Source organism: Cupressus sempervirens, chromosome 4 (assembly GCF_028749045.1).
Source record: "Cupressus sempervirens isolate cs-2001-9-10 chromosome 4, ASM2874904v1, whole genome shotgun sequence".
NCBI classification, from domain to species: domain Eukaryota; kingdom Viridiplantae; phylum Streptophyta; class Pinopsida; order Cupressales; family Cupressaceae; genus Cupressus; species Cupressus sempervirens.
This window is the reverse complement of record NC_143121.1, coordinates 585,483,319-585,505,296: the sequence shown is the minus strand read 5'-3', so window position 1 is coordinate 585,505,296 and position 21,978 is coordinate 585,483,319. Positions and strand designations below refer to the sequence as shown.

The window sequence follows — 21,978 nt, the reverse complement described above, 5'->3', positions numbered from 1 at the left end:
TGTAAACAGTTGGTTTATGGATACTAAAATGTAATAAATTGATGCTTGGAATCGATTATCATCCAAATAGTGCCTTTTGATTTTTTTCATATTGAATTCTACAATATTGATGGCTGTGTGAGCTTTGATGAATTCGCATGTTGTAAACTTCAATTTTTACTTCTACTTGATGTGTTGACTAGAAAAATTTAAATTATTTCCCATTGTTTCAAACCATCCTGCTAGTCACTATGTAGCAAAGGATTTTTTTATAGGACGGTAAGATTGCTAACAAGATTTGGAAATTTAGTTGGAAAATATGTAGGAATCAGTGAGGCGGTAAATTCAAATTATTCATATTGACAATCAATCTATGAATGCAAAATCAGCTCAGACTGACATATAAAAGTGTCATTTTTTATCCAACCGTAGTTTTTTTTCCTAATCTAGTGTGGCTTACCACTATATCTGATAATTTTGGTTTGCTTTTGTATATTTGAATTTGTGGGCATAGATGCAAATTGATGACTTATAAGAGAGATTCCTTACAGTGACCTCAGGTGGCATGGATCTTGTTTGCTATTGCTTTATTGTACGTTTTGTGTTCTCTTTGAATTTTCGGTGCATGCTTTCCCGTGTTTTATGTTTCATGTTTATCTTTCTATTATCTTAATTTTTTAAAGCCTACCTACACATTTTGGAGATTTTAACACCTGCTATGATCAGATGGTTTTTCCTCCATACTTCTTTTACATTCAGTTGTTGGTGAGGGTCAAAGATTTTTTTTAAGTTATGCATTCCTTGCATCTTTTTTCTGAGTAGTTTTCTTTTGCAGGTATTTACCATTGAGTGATGATCAGAAACAATATTCAAATGAAGTGAGTGAATTGGAGGGTCAGTTACGTGAACTTTTTAATGTAGTGGAGCAAATGATTAAAACTGGAGATGAAGAAACTGCCAGGGAATTAATTGAAGCAAACTATGAAGTTGTGACAGAGCAGGTAGAGATGGGTGTGAAAGGCGTAGAGCAGGCTGCCATGCTTGCTATTCTAGCCCAGTTGAATATGAGTCTTTGTGAATTTACATTTGCAGAGTATATGCTTGAGCAGGTATATTCTTTATCAATGTTCTGAGACTACTGCCGTCCACACTAATTATAAAAAAGCTTTTGGTATATTCTCCCTGTTATCTGTGTCAGCAACTTTGATAAATGCTGCAAAGTCAAAAGAATACAAAACCATAATATTTGTTTATAGAAAAAATTCTCTCTGCTGTACTATAAATATAGACCCTTGCATCCCAGTTCAAACAGCAGTTTTCATAATAGACATGGGCATCTTATATCGTAATGGTAGGCAGATAAGCAATGGGTTAGGAAGTTCAACCATACTTGGAAGTTCCCTACCATATTGCCTTTTTGGCATTTGTTCATGTGAGTTCAATAATCCTTCCCAATCGCTATCTTCATTTCCTATATAGTTGTAACATATCTAATAGGGCAATTACCTCTGCCTGAAGGGATCTGTGCCCTATTGTTCTCAAACAACGATCCTTTAGCATTCCTATCAATCTGCTTCCTTCATTTCCAATTTACTTGAAAAATATCTAATTTCCGTGGGTGTGCATAATGGACAGATTCCTTGCTATGTTAATATTGTGCTCTTGAATTTGCCACAATGCTTTTTAAAACAGCAAGCATGCTCTTCGTTATTTTTCAACTCTTTATTTCAGTAAGTTTCTGTATTGATTGCAGATAAAAGAAATAATGGCCAATGTTGGGAATCACGAGCCACTGGTTGACAGGATTCTGGAAATTGCAGGGAGTATGTATATAGGTCTTGAGAAGCCAGAGGAAGCATTGCCTCTCTGTACAAGAAGTCTTGAAATCCAAGAATGCATCCTTGGTAAAACTAGCCTTTAAATTTCCCTGTAATTTATTCATTTCTTTGACATTCTATAATGCCTGGATTCTTCTCAGATGGTTTTTATTCGGACATACAAAGTCAAATCAGATTTTCATTTCTTCAAAGTACAATTAGGGTTACAGGTGCATCTATATATCATGACATTTTCCAAGACAAAGTTGGATGCCTCTCAGATAATTATTGATACCAATTTAAGAAATCATTTTAAATATCATACACAATCTTAAAGGCTTTATAGAATTTTAGTCATTCATGCTATACCTGACTGCTTTCTTTTTGTCAGACAACTTAGAGGAAACTTTTGTATGCTAAACAGATTTTTGTTCCTTGTGTTGGCATGGATAAAGGATTTTTTTAATGTAATGGCAGTATCAAATAATGAGATGAAGAAATAAAATGAATGGCATTGTGCTGGCCTATATATATGTCCTAAGTGATATACCTGTGGTTACTTCAAATTTCTGTATTATTTGAAAGCTCTTGTGTAATATATATATATATGAACTGGCTTATAATTCATATTCCCAACATTCTCGTTTGTTATGGATGATCATAAAAAGAATAATACCATATCCATGATTTGTGTCTAATTTATGATTGTAATATTGTATTTAATGGACATGAATGGTGTTTACTGTGTACACTTTACATGGTTGGATTGTTTCATGGTGAAGTCTTTGTTGGTGCTAGGTGTTTCACTTTAGCATATTTTTGGAGGTGTTGGTGCACAAAATTAGGTTAATGAACTTTAAATATATCCAGCCATAGGATAGCTTTGTAGAGTAAGGACTCATAGCAAGAATGGAAGATAGAGTTTTTTAAATTGGAACCATCATTGTTGGTACCTCTTCCCAGCTTTTACACCCCAGCAGATTTGAGGGATTCGCAATGGCTCAAGTTAATAAGGTTAAAGTTAGTGTAATTGATCTTATGGCTGGTCAACATTAATATGCATGTAACACTTTGACTAGCTTGCCTGTTAATGGGCTTGTAAGGGTTGATACTACTCGTAGAAGAGAACAGTGTTGTTGGCAACCACTAGAGGAGGGATAGATTAAACTAAATTTCGATGGGGCTGCTCAAGAAAACCCAGGTAAATGGATGTATAGCACAAGACCATAAGGAAAATTCCGTAGCCTTTATGGCTAAATGTGTAAGGGATGGCACAAATAATGTGGCAGAATGTGAAGTAGCCAAGGAGGCTTTAGTTCTAGGAGTTAAGCTTGGTATATGTAGATTGCATTTGGAAGGAGATTCAAAGATTATCATCAATGGAATCAAAAAAGGGAAATTGGAGTCATGGCACCTTGATAAACGCATTTCCCAGATTAAGTGTCTATTGATGGAATTTGAAGACTTCAAGATAACCCATGTCTATCGGGAGGCAAATAAGTTGGTAGACAAGTTGGCCAACTTGGGAGTGGATGATTCCTTGGGGAACTGGGATGACATTTTGGAAGACCTTAGGCTTCTCAATTTGGAGTAAGGGCTATGGGTGTTGGAACAGTTTAATTGTGTGTTTAAATTTCCCCATTGCGTGTGTACCTCTCTCAATTATGAGATGGAGCTCCTGAATTGAAGGGCACTCATGAAGGATTCATATTTGGCACATGCCAGAGGATATGTAATCATAAAGTAGCACGTCTCGAAGTTTGGGCTTCTAGAGTTTTTGAGGGCGTGATTAAAGGCAGGCAATGATTGATTTCAGTAGTAAACTTTTCTCGGAAAACTGAGATGGAGGCCAATTTCGCACTGGAATTGAACAACCAGACCCAGTTGTATGAAGGGAGGATAACAACGAGGAGGATGAAGAATATTTTCTTGTTTGAAGACAAGGAATTTATGGTTGACATCCATGAGATTTTTGGGCCGGAATACTTGGACACTTATTGGAGGTGAAGGTCCAATTTGGACATTGCATCTCTCTTTGTGGCTTTGGCTTTGCTGATTGGTGAATCAAAGGAGGAAGTTCGTCGGGTTGTGGCAGCTTGTATAGATTTGCAATGGTTGCTGGGGATTGATGATGTAGTTGACAAAGCAGTGCTAGGTGTTCGCTTGGAAATGGACAGGGCCCTTGGGAGACTCTCAGGTTCAACCTTTGGTAATTTGGTCTTCTGCATCTCCACAAGGGGTGCATTTGCCAAAAGATGCGGAAGGATGGAGGAAGGTGGTCACTTTCCTAGAGGAAATGGTCTAGTTTAAGAACGAGGCGAGGAGGGGTTTCATGAAGTTGACTCCACGTAAGAGCGTGAGGATGCTAGGGGAGCCATTGAGATTTCAGATGGCAAGGGATGAATGGGATGCCTCAGGGGAGACCATGGTTTTGGTGCATGGATGGATGTGTCATTGGAAGCGGAGGCGGGCACAACTTCAACCGATTGGAAGCACCCTCAAGGACTAGAATGCAAGGGCATGCTACGGGCTGTGGAGGATGACTGAGAAATTCCAAATTTCACCAAGGAGGATGCAGCTAAATGGTTCAAGTGAATGAAATCAGAACCTTTTGGCCTTTGTTCTGGGGTCTTGATTTTGTTCATTTTGTTTATGTGCTTCATGAAATATGAAAATTATTGTGAAAGGGTTTGCCCTTTTTGCTGGGTGTTAATGCCCCCTTTTGTAAATATTGACAATCTAATGTCAATGGGGAGTGGGAGATTAGGCAGGTATGTGTGTTTTTGGCCACTTAGTATTATGGCATGTCTGGAACTTTCATCTCTGTAAGCTCTATCTTTACTTAATAAAATCAATATGTTACCTATCAAAAAAAAAACATGTGACTAACTCTTCAACATGCATACAAAAACACGGTGGCTTAGTGCCATGTCAACTAGCAGGCAAAGATAGGTTACCTTACATCTTCCTTGGGTGGCATTAATAGAGGTCAGCTTCATAGAAGGCTTTTTTAAGCCAAAGTATGTTAATGCTATTTTGTAAAGGTTTACTAAGCACTAGCGTAAACCAATTATTATTCCATTTCTAGTTGATGCTAAGTTGAGTTTAGAAATGTCACCAAGTTTTGATTATGATTTTGAGGATATGTCTAAGGTTCCTTATGCTAGTTCCGTTGGAAGTACAATGGATAGTTGAACAGTTTGCCAAAAGCAAAAAAGTTTCCAATGCTTAAAAAAGCTCGGTAAAAAACTCAGCAACTTGAAAATTTGCTCAAATCTAATTATAAATGTTTGTTTTTGGCAAAATGCAATGAGGAGATGCATCCAATGAGTCAATAAATGAACACATAAATAAAACAAGCTAAGTCTAGATATATTTGATTGATTAAAATGCAAAATGGATGCAAAATGGCATCCTCCTGTGGGATGTTGATAGAGGATAGCCCAATAGTTTGAAGAAAAATTAAAGTAGAAAATTGTTTTTGTAAAAATAGAAGTACATCGAAACATTTTACATATTCCTCTTCCTAGCTCTAGTAAAAGTTAGGGGATAGGAAACATATTACATATTCCTCTTCCTAGCTCTAGTAAAAGTTATGGGATAAGTAGAACTAGAGGGTCTAGTCAAAGGAGTTTGTTGTGACTGCGCTTATTGACTTGTCACAATAGGTTGTGGCTCAACCTCCATCCTTGGTGTAGATGCTACTAACATTAGCAATGACTCTTCATTGTCATCCTCAACCACCTCGTTCTCAATGTCATCCCATGTGAATCCAAATCCACCCTTCCTCTTCCATAGCCTGCCTCTCCAAATCATAGATTCCATAGATTCCACGCTTTCCATTAGGGCATTTGTTTGCTTCTTGAGATCACCTCTGTTATTCAATTGGTTTCCATATTTATTAGATTTCCTGCATTTGTCCATAATTGAAATAAGTGCAAGAGTGCTGGTCACTCAAATAACAACAATAGGACCAAAATAATAATTTTTCCGTACTGCACAGGATGGTAGGAAACTACTCTAATACCATTGTGAGAACCCCAACTGGTTCCAACTCCAACAAACATCAATTTATCTCACTTTTGATGTTTGACATTTCGTCAAACACTTTGCATGCATCCTCTATCTCGCTGTCCTTTATTTTCAGATTGATAATGATTGCTTGAAATGATGCCAAATGTGATTTAAATACTTCCAAATGGTTACTAAGATGTCTAGACAAAGAACTATAGTCCAATTGGAATTCTTTTGATTTTTCGAATGCATATAGATGTCACATAGAATAAACATCAATTTATCTCACTTTCTGATGTTTGACATTTTGTCAAACACTTTGCATGCATCCTCTATCTCGCTGTCCTTGATTTTCAGATTGATAATGATTGCTTGAAATGATGCCAAATGTGATTAAAATACTTCCAAATGGTATAGTCCAATTGGAATTGTTTTGATTTTTCGAATGCATATAGATGTCACACAAAATAAATATGCATCTACAGCAGCTAGACATTAATGCAAACAGTTTGCATGAAAAGTAATTATCAATGAGACAGACCTGGATAATAAACTTGTTGCAACTCCAATGATATTAGAATTTTAATGCAATTTATTAAAAACTGAAATATCAAGCAAAGCCAAGGATTTGCAATTATAAATTTGCAAATTATTACAACTTATTGTCATGAAATTGCAATCAACAAGAACCTGGTTATGACGATGACACCAACAGCAGTTAGGCGTTTGCACTTGCAGCAAGGTCTTCTCCTTATTCCATGCTCAATCTGTAATTTCTCACCAACTGGTGCGACCAGATTGCACGCTAACTCCAAGCAGAATGAACAATAGGAAGACGATAATTATAGAGGGAATTAGACACCCCAAATGCCAACAACTCAAATGCAGCCCTTTCTCACTTCAGTCGCTGCTATTCACATAAAATGGCAGCCTCAATAAAAATGCCTAACAGTGGCATCTACAGCAGCAAGTATTTGGACGCCTGGACATGGCAGTCAAGCATCTCAAGCAAACACCAAATTCTGACCGCCAAGATGAAATTAATTGCAGACCAATGTGCACCCAGATCCAACAGTAATTAGCCTTCAAAAAAACACAGTATATAACAGACTTGAACGAAAAATGAATTGCCTAGCTATTCTGATCGATTGCAGCAAATAGAAAGCAATTGTGGTATACAACAGCACCAAAATTGTGATTGCAATAATTGACCAGATGATTAGAGAACAATTCACCATGTCTTTCAATAGCTCAAAAGTGCAGATCAGAAGAGTAATCAGTCCTCAAGAAACCCTTGTTGGAAACCTTCAACAACTTCACCAAATAATAGAAACAATAGCCAAGCGAATGAATCCTTTTTTCCTTCATGAAGTCTCTTTTATAACACAAAATGAAGTGTGGCTTCTCCAACACACCTTTCACTAAAGATGCTTCTTGCACACACTTTTAAATAGCAAGTCTATCAACAGAGACCCTCAAGTCAATCTGTCAGCTCACGAGGGTCATGTTGATGAACTCACCAAGCCCTGCTAAAATGGAAAAATTACTTCCAGCTGTCTAGAGTGTGTTATTTTTGTAGCTATGGTTGGCTTTGGCTGCTCACAGCCAAAGCTTCCCTGAATTCATCTTTCCCAAGTAGTTTCGGAAGTCAGTTTGATCTCTTTGAACCAATCAATCTCTATGTCTCTTAGAGTTGTTGGGAAGGAGCATAGCTAATGGGATCTATCACAATGGCTATTTGTTTTTAAAATCATCTCATAGGTCTTATAATGGATCATAAGATCTTTTGATCCATTACTTGTGAACTCGATGGGGGATTCACCATATTTTTGTTTTGATGCAACCTCACCTAAAACCTACTCTTCAAGGTGTATTGATCCATATGTCAATGCTTCTTTTGCGCTCTCGTCTTCGTTAAAATCCTTAACTTGTCTTCTCTTAGCATTCTGCACACTTGAATTGCCTTCATGTTCTTTCTTGTATGTCTTTGGCCTAAGATTTTTCTGCTTGATTTCTTCAATTACCAATTCTTTGATATGTGGTAGATTACATTTGTCTTCTTATGTCAGTGGATCTTTAAATCTATCACCCGTTCTTCATCTTGTGGTTGTTGTACTAGGTTTTCTACTTGGTTGAAAAGATTGGTCTCTGTTTTGTTAGATGGTGGAAGGTGCCTTGATATTTCTTCCCCCTCTACCCTTGTATGGTTACTTGTAGTGGAAGTTTTTTGTTCTCTTGGTTAGGGTTTCGATTTTAACTCACATTTTGACTTTTACCTTATTCTTGGCATTGGTTCCAACTCAGGACTTTTATTATTGAGGTCTCTTTGACTATTTATCATTGTTGTCTTCTCAGTTCTCTTTATTCTATCAATCTTAATGATTGTGGTCTTTTCTTGCCTTTATTGGTGTCTAGGGTATGAATATCTTAAATCAATTTCTACAAGGGCAATAGTGCTAATTGTTTGTGTTCAATCTGATAAAAGCAATACTTTGAATCATAACAAAATGACAGTGCATACCAGACAGACTAGTAAAATTGTATCTATATTCACATGTAAGTCTCCATAAATATTGAGCCAAGGATTGGGCTTCTTTATTGGACTTTCAAATGACTTGATAGTTGTCAAGCATAACATCTGACTACAATAATTTCTACAAAATCTTAAAGCAGACAAACAATTAATACGTTGCCAGTTATAATTTTATGAGCAAAACTTGACTCTATGCTAACTGTCCCTGTTGCTTAAGTGAGCAATTGTTTGAATAGGATGATGATAAAGCAGATGGCAAAGTTAAGTTTATGCATTAAAGTTGTAAAATTGAAATATTTATATATTAAATTTTAATTTTAGTTAAAATAGCTTGTTTTTCTCTTTATATATTATCATATATGTCTTCCTCCATGCAATAGATACTTTCATTTTATATTGTCTTACATTATTAATAAATACAATTTTTGCAGGAAAGAACAGTCCGCTATTGGTCACCATACTCTTGTGTTTAGCTGATACACTCAATCTTCTTGGTGAGGAAAGTACCAGCATTGAACTTTATCATCGGGCTATTTCTATATTGGAGGCAAGAAAGGGAGCAGAAAGTGAAGATCTTGTTTTTCCATTAACACAGATGAGTCAAGTTCTAGTAGCGGAATACAGAATCCAAGAGGCAGAGGATTCACTGCGCAGGTTGTTGAGCACAGTTCGTTTGCAGTGATAACATTTTGCTGAAATTCAATTCCAACATTAACTTTTTGTCCAAAATTGCAAATCTGGAAACATGAATTAGTTCATGAATTAATTATAATTTAACTGAAGACAAGTGACAATATTGGAAGCTTGATGGTAAATACTTGAAGTTATGTAAAGGGTTCTTAGAGAAGAATACTTGCTCATAGTAAGACTGAAAACACTTAACAGAATGAGAGCAGCCACTTGGGACATAATGTTATAAATTATCCTTTAGCCTTTTGTTAGTCATGTTTTCTTCTGCACCTTTGTAAAAGCATGAATTTCAATTGTTCTTTTTAAGTAATTGAGATGTTGTAAGGATTAATAATAAATGTTATTTTTTAATACTCACATTTAGGTCTAGTTATCATTTATCATTTATTTTCTTTTCCAGGGCATTGGCTATAATGGAGAAGCAACATGGAGAAAATGATGTAACAGCAGGGTCAATTACGTGTGTTTTAGCTCATGCATTGAGTGCAAAAGGTATTTTTTCCAATACACGAATAATAATAACTGTACTTTTTCTTTCTCACTGTAAATTTCACTTCCCTAGCATGGTCTTGACATTTGTTCATACAATTATTCTTTTGATCAATTTTATTTGATTTTTATTTTATATTTTTGTCAACTTTGAGTGTCTTATTTTGATTTGTTTTTCTTTTTGCATCCTTCCTTGAAATTTATGCAGGTGATGTTAAAGATGCTGTCGCTTTATACAGGAAAGGTCTATCTATTATGGAAAATAGTGGAACAATTTCACTTGATGATACTGTTTTGGAAACTATACGAATAGATCTGGCAGAGTTACTTCATGTTTTAGGCAGGTAAGATTTTCAACGCCAAAGAATTATGGCAATTGTTGAATTTCGTCATGAAACAACATTATATTTGACGGACTCTGTAGACTTTGTCACTGTTTAATTACTTTTGGCATTATAAGGATGCTGTTAAATATCCTTGTTGATTCGTCGGAATAAGAGTGCTTATGGAATGCACAAATCTTTTGAAATTCACATTTCTTGATGTTGTTTTAGATATGCATCTGTGGTTACACACACACATATATATATATGAGAGAGTATATCACAGAATAAACATACATTAATCCCATATGACTTAAGTAGCTTTTACAATTTCAGACTTAAGTTTGAATATTATCCAAAATCTCGTTGAACCCACATTGTTCTCTTCTAGTATAAAGGTTTGAACACAAAGATAACACCGCAAAAACTCACCAACTCGTCTGGCACATCCAACATGAGCATAGGCTTCAATATCATTTCAAACTTCATCAAATACACTCCATTTTCATTTTAAATGATGTCATAACAAACTGAGCTCACTGAGAGTACACTAAAAACTGCTGATCACCAAAATTGACCAAGTCTGAAAACTAATAAGATCCTGCGGAACTAGATTTTGCATTGTAACACATGGAGATTCAAAACCCATCTCAAACATCCTAACAATATACACGAAATATAACTTAAAAGTATAAGAAAATAAATGTCACTTAAATGTTTGTTTCATGTAAATTGACTAAGTTTGAACAATGAAAACTAATAAGATCCTTCAGAATTAGTTTTTGCATTGTAACACATGAAGATTCGAAACCCATCTCAAATATCCTTACAATATACATGAAATATAACTTAAAAGCATAAGAAAATAAATGTCGGTTAAATGTTTATTTCATGTATTTCCTCTCGTAACCATGCCAGTGTGAGATGCGCAACCCAACGCATGTGTAACTGTTCTCTAGAGATTTGAGGTGCCTACAACCCATAAGAAATACCCTAAAAAAGGCAGCAACTCAACTTGGCAATTGCCATGGCAAGCTAAGGTACAGCCATTAATAGGGTCATAGTGTGGCTTTCAACAAGTTAAGTCTGCACCATAACAATTGTAGGTCCTGCTGATTTAAGCAATAATGGCATCCTAGACAACATATAAAAACAAAACTTAATTGTTTTTTTTAGTACTTCCAGCAAGGATTGGTACATCTTGTATTAGGTGTATGCCAAAAAAGAATCTCTCCAAATCATTCTCAAAGTACTTGTACAAACTATGGAAAATTCTTCAAATCAAACCCAAACCAACACTTTAATGCGCACATTGGTGGCCACTGAATGGAACCACACCATTAGAGGTAGGGATTATCTTTCAAACCTGAAATTAAGATCTTAAGAGTGGTTTTTGTGGAAGAACCCTTGGTTCTTTCCAATAACATAACAATATTATTCAAACATTATCGATAACGAACCTCCATGCTAATTTGAAATCAGAAATAGCACAATACAGAGAATTGATAATGCAAGAACACAAGACACAAAGTTACCCTTGGAAAAGCCTCCAACTTGAGGGGAAAAATTCAGCCATACCAAATTATTATTTTATTGAAATAATAATGGAATCTGAATACAATGCTCACAAACTGAAATAATGATAAGTACTTCTCTGAGACTGAAGACACTTAAATACAGAACATTCGCTTCCCAATATTGAATCTGCAATATAAATGACTTCAACCAGAATTCTCTGATAATGATAATGTATGCTACACAATAGATATCTATCGAAAACACCTACGGTAATCATAGGAAGAACTTACACAATAATCATGCCCCTGACTGAATGTGAACTAAGCTGAATATAAATGATCACCACAAACAGAAAGACCTAATGAAACATAACCTTCGACTACCACCAACACACATACAGGAATAACCTCTTTGTTTTCCAAAAACCGGACGCAGCACAGATGTGACTGCCGTGGCTCTCCATATTTCTTGGACCGTTCATCTGCAAATTGAACTCTTCATATTTCTTGCCGTCCATCTATGAACAGTTTCAAACCATTCATAGTCTTAGACATTCATTCTTAATGGAAGATTAAATGCTGCCAAATATCAAAGAAAAGAATGAACATTTGAGTGAATATGTAGCATTAGAACACCTCATGAATGATCAGAACAATGTTAAAGAGACAACCATCACAGGTATAAAAGATAACTCCTGCAGCTGCATATCGCCATCACTCCCTCTTAGAGATATCTTTTCAAACACTCTTATGTCATGGAATCTCTCAACATGACATTCATAATGGCCACACCCATTTGCGAGAAAACAAAAATTATATCACAGATTCTGTCAACGTGATAACGTCATGAACTCACTCAATATGATGCCCACCATGGCAACTCTCATTTGCGGGAAGAAACATACAAGATCTCATCATGGAATTGCTCAATATGATGCCATCATGGAATCTTTCAACATTATGTCCACCATGGCTACTTCAACAAAAGTACTGGTATGAGCCCTTTGGAAATTGTATATGGAAGTCAACCTAGGGGAGTGTTCGAACTAAGGGATGCACAGGAATTGGATAGAAAGAGCAGACACGTTGAAGGTTTTGCAGAAGTTATGGAGGAATCTATCAAATCAGAGAAAACTTGCAGCAGAATGCTCAAAGGGCCAAAGCAAGAGTGGATCAGAAGAGAAGGGATGCCCATATCAAGTTGGTGATCTGGTAAGGGTTCATCTCAGTAAGGGCAGATTACCCAAGGCAGTCATGGTAAACTAATGATGAAGTGAATTGGCCCTTGCAAAGTGTAAAGCAAATATAGAGCAATTGCTTACAAGTTGCAGCTGCTTCCTAATTTTGCCATGTCTCCTATCTTCAATGTGTCTGATCTTATTCCCTAAAGGAGAATTTCTGATGTAAATGACAGTGATAAGGCAGTACCCGAGGAAGACAATTGGGTCAATCAGATGCCAACCATTGAAACCCCAAGGATGAAATGCATCCTAGATAGCAGAGAAACCAACCGGACAAGGGGAAGGACATAGTACGAACACTTAGTCAAGTGGCAAGGACTGCCTAACTAGAGGTGACTTGGATGTTTGAAGAAGACATCAAGAAGCAAGGGGGAGATTTGCAAGAACTATCTCTATGAGGGTTAGAGACTGTTCTTGTCTGAGGCAGTATGGTGCAAGAGCACCTCATGAAGACCAAACAAGCACTTGAAGGTTCATGGGTTGCCATGAGTGATAAGGATATAATACGGGTATTTTGGGATAGAATAAGGTCTTAAGGACCAAGTGGATATGTAGTAAGTCCCATTTTGTGAGACCAATGACATTATGGGCATGTATAAGCCATCATGGTCAAACTTGGTCAATGTGTCCTAAATGGTCTAGAAATGGGGTTAGATAGGGTCTTAGAGTGTTTTTAGTCACTTGAGAGCAAATTTGGTCAAGTTTGAAGCCCTAATGTGCAAGTTGATAGAAGTTGCAACATTTTTTGCAAAAGTTATCAAAAGTTGCATGACAAGTTTTTGGCAACATTGACAACTTTTGGGAAATAACGGGATAACTTCACCCAATGGTTGTAGAAGACCAATAGATCATTGGGGAAGTTGATAGGGGGTTATTTAAAGTGTTTTGCATAATTTGGTGCCATGTTGTAGATTTGAAGTCGGTGAATGAATGAGATTTTATTGGTTTATGCAACTTTTGGTGTTCCACATCTTGGTGATTGTTTGCACGGATTCATGACTTGCTAAAACTAATTGGAAAGTGTAGATGAATGTGTTAGCTAACCCCTGAAACTGATTTGACATTTTTTGGTGCAATTTAGAGGAAAAAAGTTTTTTTTGTAAGACTGGGTCTAAAACCCTAGACCTCATAAGGTTTGCAAGCAAAAAATGCCTCTAACTTGAGTTTTACCATTGGAATTCAACAACCTTTGAGGGAACACCAGTAGAAGAAGTATATTTCATATTTCAAAAGGTTTTGTGCAATAATTCTAATGGAACTAGGAGAAAGAACGAGCCCTAGCCAGTCATCTCCATGTGACTAGTTGTGATTTTGATAGAATTTTATCATAGAGGTAGAAGAAACATGGGCAGATCTCATTTGAGGGTATATTAGGCGATTTTGAGTTGTGGCAACACTTTTGAAAGCATTGGTTCAGAGGTGTGTGAACAAACAAGAGTCATTGCTTTGTAAATGTGCCAGTTAGGCCTAATTAGGTTTGTTTGAACTAATTCTGGTTGGCCTAGCAAAAGAAGGAACCTAGGTGCAATTCTATGGAGTATTAAGGTGCTCCCAAAAGGGTATCAGGATATGTGATTAGTTTGTAGGGTTGTTTGGAAGGAATTTGAATTGAGGAGAGAAAAGTGCATTAGGAGGTCTAGTAGGAATTGGGTCTCTTCTAGGCTTAAATAGAAGAATCTCACTTGGAGGGGAAAATGGGTTAACAAATCTGGTTTGTTTGCATTTGAAAGTTTGAGGATGGAGTCTCAGAGGTCTACACATGCCTAACTTGCTAAAATTCACTCTTATCATTGCAGAAGGGGATTTTGTGTGTTCAAGGTAAAAGTCTAGTGGATCTTGTCGAACAAAACATTTAAGGGTTTGGTGTATAGGAGTCTTGGGATCTAGTTTAGTTCAAAGGAGAACTAGGGTTTGCTTTACCCATTTGGCATGATCAAGGGCCCATTAGTCAAGAACCATAATCCTGTCTGTTACCTCCACATCATTGCCTTGACACTATTGGATTGCCTCCATATGCTCCAACTAGCATTACTTACCATTCTAGACAATGCCTCTTTAAGCTTGATAAGGTGTCTCAAAAAAATAGCGGTGGAGGCAAAGTAAGTCTCAACAACCTAAGATCAAAACAATATAAGTTAAAATCAAGATTAAAATTAAAATTTAAAATTGTAGAAATTTTACTAAACTAAAACGACTAGATTTCTTAAACTTGTTTATATTTTAAATAATTGAACATACCTTGAAGACCTCCAATATTGAGAACTCTCTAAATATGGCTTGCATCATATGGTGGTTCAAGACGAACACTTGGATATCTTGTGCATTTTTGTACATTTTTTTAATCCATTCAATCTTAGTGCCAGTTTTTGTAGCATTAGGTTGAGTGAGTGCACAACACAAGGTGTCCAAAAAATGTGTTTGAAGTGCTCCTCAACCAACAAGATATCCCTACAATTCATGGCATTGTCTTTTTCCTCAACATTTTGAGGGCCAACCTTCTCAATGTCTTGGATGAGAATGTTTGCAATGAAAGGAACATCCTTCACCTCTCCTTGACAATCCACAACTTTTAGAAACATTGCACCTCTTGTGGACACTAGAATAAAATTGACCAAATGATGATTTCTCATATCTTTCCATCGGTTGGATACCATGGTCATTGTCTCGATCCATGAATCCTTGATGGGCTGCATGGAAGCCTCTATATTGGTCACCTCTCTATTAGATTAAGTGGTGTGTACCTTCTCATAACCAAGGCCATTGAACCCCTTTGGAGCCTCACTAATTGCTCTCTCTATTTTTTGGCAATACGGTAAGTGAACTGCTATTGATTTATAGCTTTAGTTGGATAAATAGGATTGATAAAATCAAATCATTAGCATAATGTATTACACTTATACAATTGATCTACATCTATTCACTGAGATATTATAATTACCATAATTGATATTCATTGGACTGACATATATACACACACATATATGTATATATACATATCAGTGTTACGGGACTCGAACTCGCCTCTGACTCGGAAAGTCAAAATTTGACTCGGACTCGGACTTGGCGACCAGACTCGGCAAGGACTCGGAAAATTGAAAAACTCATGAAATTCAAAGATTTTTAAGGATTTTAAGATTGTTTCATGCATCTTTTAGTCAATTAACATCAACTACACAATAATTGAGATAAATAGAAGCTACTTAATACACATACACAATTTTGCATAGATCACATAAGTATAAAAGCTAATTTCTGAAGGAAAAAAACTGAATAACACAATATAAAGTAATAAACTATAAAGTAATAAATATAGTGTCACTTCAGCGTGAAAGACTCAAATGTCTACAATATTCATAGATTACAAAATCTATGGTATCAAATTCAAATGTTCAAAACATATATCAAAATAAGAACTAGAGCCATCCTCTATATCCTCCTACAAGTGCGCCTAAGATAAGTCATGGAAGACTCTAGAGCCATCCTCTCTCCCTATGTCTGAGGCTGAGCTTGAACCTCATCCTCATCCTTCTCATCCTCATCATCATCATCCTCCTCATGCACATAATCCTCATCATTAGCCTGGGATCCATCACTCCTAGCCTCAGGGTCCTCCACTTTGTCTCCTCGTGCTCTAGCCTCCTCAATTGCCATCGCTACTGCCTCAGCCTCCCGATCCACTTAATCTACCTACTCCACATCTTCATCACTGAAGACAGGATCATCCACCTCTATGTTCCACTCTGCATGAGGATCAACATTCTCTAATACAATCGGTGTTGTATCGGTGCCAAGGATCTGTCTATGGCGAAGGCGAAGGTTGTAGTGAACAAAGACAAGATCATTTAATTTTTTCACTGCCAACCTATTGTGTTTCTTTGAGTGTATGTGCTCAAAAAGACTCCAATTACGTTTGCATCCTGATGCACTAGATGGCTGGCTCAAGATGCGAATCACAATCCTCTATAAATTTGGCACCTTTGTGCTAAACATCTCCCACCATGCATCTGAAACAATACATTTTTGAATCATATCAATAACTTTGAATTTATCAAATTAAGATGATAATAGAATTACTATTAGAAATTAGGATGTAGAATCAAAGATTTTTAGTGTTTACCAGGCATCAATGCTGTCCTATTTTTCTTGCACAACTCTCGTGCAAATAAGTCCCCTTGAGCTTTCTTAAATAGCTCAATCTCACGGACTATATCTATGCTAATTGTTGAATCAGGTGACATTCTCTCTACAACATTGTAGAGGCCGCTCCACACCTCATCATTAGCATTGAAATGTGGGCTGAACTGGTATGCTGGATTAAGGAAGTAGGCCGCTGCATGTATAGGCCTGTGAAGTAGATTGTGCCAACGTCTATCAATGACATCCCATATAGGCCCATACCTATCTCAATTCTCTGCAAAAAAAAGAGCGAATGACCTCCTTCACCCTATCTATGCCCTCATAAATGTAGCCCATTGAGGGCTTCTCTCCATCAGCAGTTCGTAGGAGAACAATAAGCGGCTTTACAAACTGCAATCATTATGAAAGTTGGAAAAGAAATAATCAGCTTTAAATTTTTTCTTTAAAAAATGAACAATAATTTATAACATAATTTCATAAACAAAATAAAGTTGAAATGAGGACAAAAAGGAAAATTACCATTACAATATCAGCAATCGGTCTCCAAAAAGAAGGCTCGTCAAAAACATAATCAGCTGCAGCAATCCCTACAGTGGTCTTTGCATATGATGATGCAAGCCACTTCTCATTAACAAACATGCGTCTCAAACCTCCCTTTGAATCAAGCAAAGATTTCAATGCGAGGAAGTTGGTTGCAAATCTAGTGACCCCTAGACGAGTCAACTCTTTTTGCTCATTGTGTTTCCTCATGAGGTTGAGGACCCATGTATGATTATATATGAATTTGCATACATTCCTTCCTCGCTCGATAATTGTTTTGATCGAAGGGAGTTTACCAAGATCTTCTAACATGAGGTCAATGCAGTGAGTAGCAAAAGGGGTCCAAAATAAGTGAGGGTGTCTGTCCATAAAAAGCTTTCCTGTAGCAACATAATTTGCTGCATTATCAATAACTATTTGCACCACATTCTCCTCACCCACATCCTTTATCACTTCATCCATTATCCCACAAAAATATTTAGCATTCTTTGTTTTTCCTGATGCATCAATTGATTTCAAACAAACCGTGGCACTTCAAGAAAAAGAAACAAATTAGTATAATGATTAATGATGAATCATAATTTATAAATTCATAATTTATAAACTTAATCACTTAAGTACAAGTTCTACTTCTAAATTTTTAATGTCTAAGACTCTAAGTACAATTGTAGTTTACCTGATGAAGAGACAAGAAAGTTGATGAGTGTTTTACTCCTATCAATCCAACCATCAGTCATGATGGTGCAACCATTTTTCTTCCACACCTCACGCTGCTCCGTGATTTCAACTTTGTACATCAGCCACCCTTTGGTTCAAAATAGGTTCAAAATAGGGCCTCCTAGCTCTTTAGCACTAGGGGCTTTGAACCCCGGACCACAAACAACAACAACATCGATTCCAATTTGCCAATAAGGGGACCTAAAACAAATAGAATAAAATTTAAAGTTAAACAAATTAGTATATTATAAATAAATTTGAAAACAAAATACAAATTAAAATAAACAAAATAAACATATTATTGAAAGTTGAAAGTTGAAACTTTGAAAGCAAGAGAAGACTTAAATTTAAATTTACATAAATAAGTACCTTGCTGCATTGAATGAAATGTTGTTGTAGATGAAGAAGTCCCCAAGTGCCAATTTTGCATAATCATGTTTCTCCTTGTTCCAATCTATGCCCTCAAGTGATGGCTGTGCACTTGGAGCTGTGTGTGGAGCAAACATGGAATCAAGTGTTGATCTTTGCTTACAAATGCGAGGCCCAATGGTCACACTCGTAGGAGCAGTAGCATCCGTAGGTGGAGTAGGGGATAATGGAGAGCGAAAACTAGAAGACCCTTGTTGGGCTCCAGCTAGTTGTGCCATTTTTTCATGTTGCTTCTTTTTCAATTCTTTTTTTTTTTCATTTTTTTCTCTAGAAGAGTTTGCGTGTCTCGCATAACATCTTGGGGTACATCTTTGCATTTTTTAGCATCACGTCTAGGTATATTTGCTAGGTGATACTTCAATCTATTCATTCCTCCCCCATTGTATACTACACCACAATGCCAACATGTAACAACTCTCTTTTTGTGCCCCGAGATGGCATGTTTCCAAGCCCTATCCCTTGCTACTGCACTTGGGTCTGCATTAGGGTTAAATAGAGGCCTAGTTCCACTTCCCTCACCTTGAAGTTGAGACATTATGTCAAATTTCAATGGGTTATTGTTTGCTGCTAGCCTGCTGCAATATGAATGTAAACAAAATGAGAAGTAAAAAAATAGTAGACTAGTAGTAGAGAGTAGAGAGTCCAAACAAATTTAAATAAAATGAGAAGTAAAAATACTAAAAAATACGAATGTAAAAGTTTAAAACATAGTACAAACAACACAAAGAAATGCAACAGCAACTTGTAGCTTACCTTTTCAAATTTGCACAAACAATGGAAATGCAAGTTTGTAGAAACCTCCTCCAAATGCTCCCTTAAGCTCTTCTCAATGCTTTAATGCAAGCTAGAAAGATGCACAAACCATTAGCAATCAATACGAGAGAGCAAACTGGTTTGCTGATTTCTCTTTCAAAACTCCAATATTCTTTTCTAACTCTTTCCTCTTTCTTGTGAGCACAAGCAAATGGTGGAATGACCTTTTTAGGTCAATAACATGTTATAAAAACCGAAAAAGTCAAATTAAACAAAGCGGGTTTTTTTTTTTTTGCCCTTTTCTCACTTACCCATTGGCGAGAGTCCATGCCTTGGGACTCGGTGAGTCTGGCGAGTCCATGGACTAGGCCGAGTCTTGTGCAGATTGCCTCGGAAACATGGACTCTGCCTCGGACTCGTAGAGTCCTGGTGTGACTTGGCAAGTCCTGTAACGCTGATACATATACAGATACATATGTATATATACATTTACATATGCATATACATATATACATATACAGATACATATGTATACACATATAGATATGTATATGTAATATACATATCTATATGTATATATATATACACACACACACACACACACACACACACACACACACACACATGCATATACATATACATTTGTGTGTGTTTCATAATATATATATATTTCAGTTGATCCAAAATGATTACCCATTGGCGAGAGTCCATGCCTTGGGACTCGGTGAGTCTAGCGAGTCCATGGACTAGGCCGAGTCTTGTGCAGATTGCCTCGGAAACATGGACTCTGCCTCGGACTCGTAGAGTCCTGGTGTGACTTGGCAAGTCCTGTAATGCTGATACATATGCAGATACATATGTATATATACATTTACATATGCATATACATATATACATATACAGATACATACATATATACATATACAGATACATATGTATACACATATAGATATGTATATGTAATATACATATCTATATGTATATACATATACATACACACACACACACACACACACACACACACATGCATATACATATACATTTGTGTGTGTTTCATAATATATATATATTTCAGTTGATCCAAAATGAATATATCAATATTAAAATTACTGATGAGATTCTGAATATTGATCTAATTATGATCAACTGAATTTGAGATTGAAACTGATTATACTTCCATATATACATGATTAAACATGTATATGTTCGAACATGATTTATTGTTTGAACACATATATGTTCAATCTGATTTAACTATCATATATATCTCAATAGAATTCTGATCAATCATATTGCAGATCGCAGATATTCTGAATGAAGTTATTGATCGCATCATATTCTAATGTATTGCAGATCATGTATTATACATTATCCAAACTGCATATCATTATCGGTATCTTAGCAGATTCATTGGAAACTGTTAAGAAATGGTGCTATGGAGACAAGGACATGTCTCAACATAGAGAAATGTCTCTATTTCATATTGCTGATCGCAGATATTCTGAATGAAGTTATTGATTGCATCATATCTAATCATATTGCAGATCGTGTATTATGCATATTCCAAACTGCATATTGTTATTGGCTTTTTAGCTGATTCATTGGTGACTGTTAAGAAATGGTGATATGGAGACAAGGACATGTCTCAAGATAGAGAGACATCTCTAAGTTGGGTCATGTCACAAACAGAGACATTTCTCTACATTGAGACATCCCTCTAATAGTTGCTATATATATATATATATTCTGTGGTTTTGGAAAACACATACAATACAATTTGAGTGGCAATACAAGATATATATATATATATATATATATATATATATATATATATATATATATATATATATGAGATTTATATTTGTATAATTTCAGATCTGCATATTAAATTCTTGGATATCCCTGCAAAGTAAGAAAGAATACATCATATCAAAAGAGACTATATCAGTGATAGTTCATATTGTTACCTAAATTTCACCACCGTCTCAATTCAGGTAGAGCCTTGGCATTGCAAAATCAAAAGGGTACATTCAAATTTGTTCCCCATCATGTGATTTACTAATCAAATGCAATAACTTTGAAAATACTACATGCAAATCCAAATTATTACATTTAATGAGGAAAATATTAAAACATAGAAATAATACTCTACAATTCTTTTCTGAAAATGTAATACTATTATTTATTAAACCATTGTTTTGCTCCACAGAGGCCAGGAAACTAGCTATAAATGAATTCTGCATTTTGAATTCAAAACATGCATACATATGTGTAGTAAAAGAAAAGCATAAATGAGAAATAGGGCTAGTCATTGTCTAAATGACTGTCTGATGTTCGGTTGGCTTGGATGGTGGCGCTCCCGCAATTTCACTTCCTCATTGCTTTGTATTCTGAAAAGTTTAAAAGAGAGGGGATCAGATCCAATGGATCTAAGCTACGACTCATCCTACTTTGCACCCATACCCCACACATGCATACACACTTCAATTTAAAATGCAAATTTATTCCTAACTAGTTTGCTTCATCTGCAGTGACAAGTGTCTCTGATTAGCAAGTGGATGTAGATGTGGCTCCCACAAGGGTTCGAGCCCAATTTACTGGTAAGATAAATAATCAGAAATGCAATTGAAATAATAAAGTGTACTCAACACCAATAAACAAGAGGAATAAGGTGCAATATCAACATTGTTATACTTCCAAGTGAATGTTAGTTTCAAAGTCAATTAAGCATTTCAAACATATAATGCTATAGGATGATGTGTGATTATAACTTCAGCAAAAATGAGATATGCTACAGGA

The 21,978-nt window shown here is 36.0% G+C and overlaps 1 protein-coding gene across 2 annotated transcripts in view; it reads left to right on the top strand.

Annotated features, from left to right (window-relative positions):
* Positions 1-21,978, top strand: part of LOC149562562 (Tetratricopeptide repeat (TPR)-like superfamily protein) — a 127,384-nt gene that overhangs the window by 34,043 nt on the left and 71,363 nt on the right. For both annotated transcript variants that reach the window (XM_089826053.1, XM_089826054.1), the window contains 5 exons: positions 815-1,088; positions 1,733-1,883; positions 8,775-8,997; positions 9,434-9,525; positions 9,731-9,866. In XM_089826053.1, the coding sequence (XP_089682179.1) occupies positions 815-1,088; positions 1,733-1,883; positions 8,775-8,997; positions 9,434-9,525; positions 9,731-9,866 (876 nt within the window). The remainder of the gene's footprint in view (positions 1-814; positions 1,089-1,732; positions 1,884-8,774; positions 8,998-9,433; positions 9,526-9,730; positions 9,867-21,978) is intronic.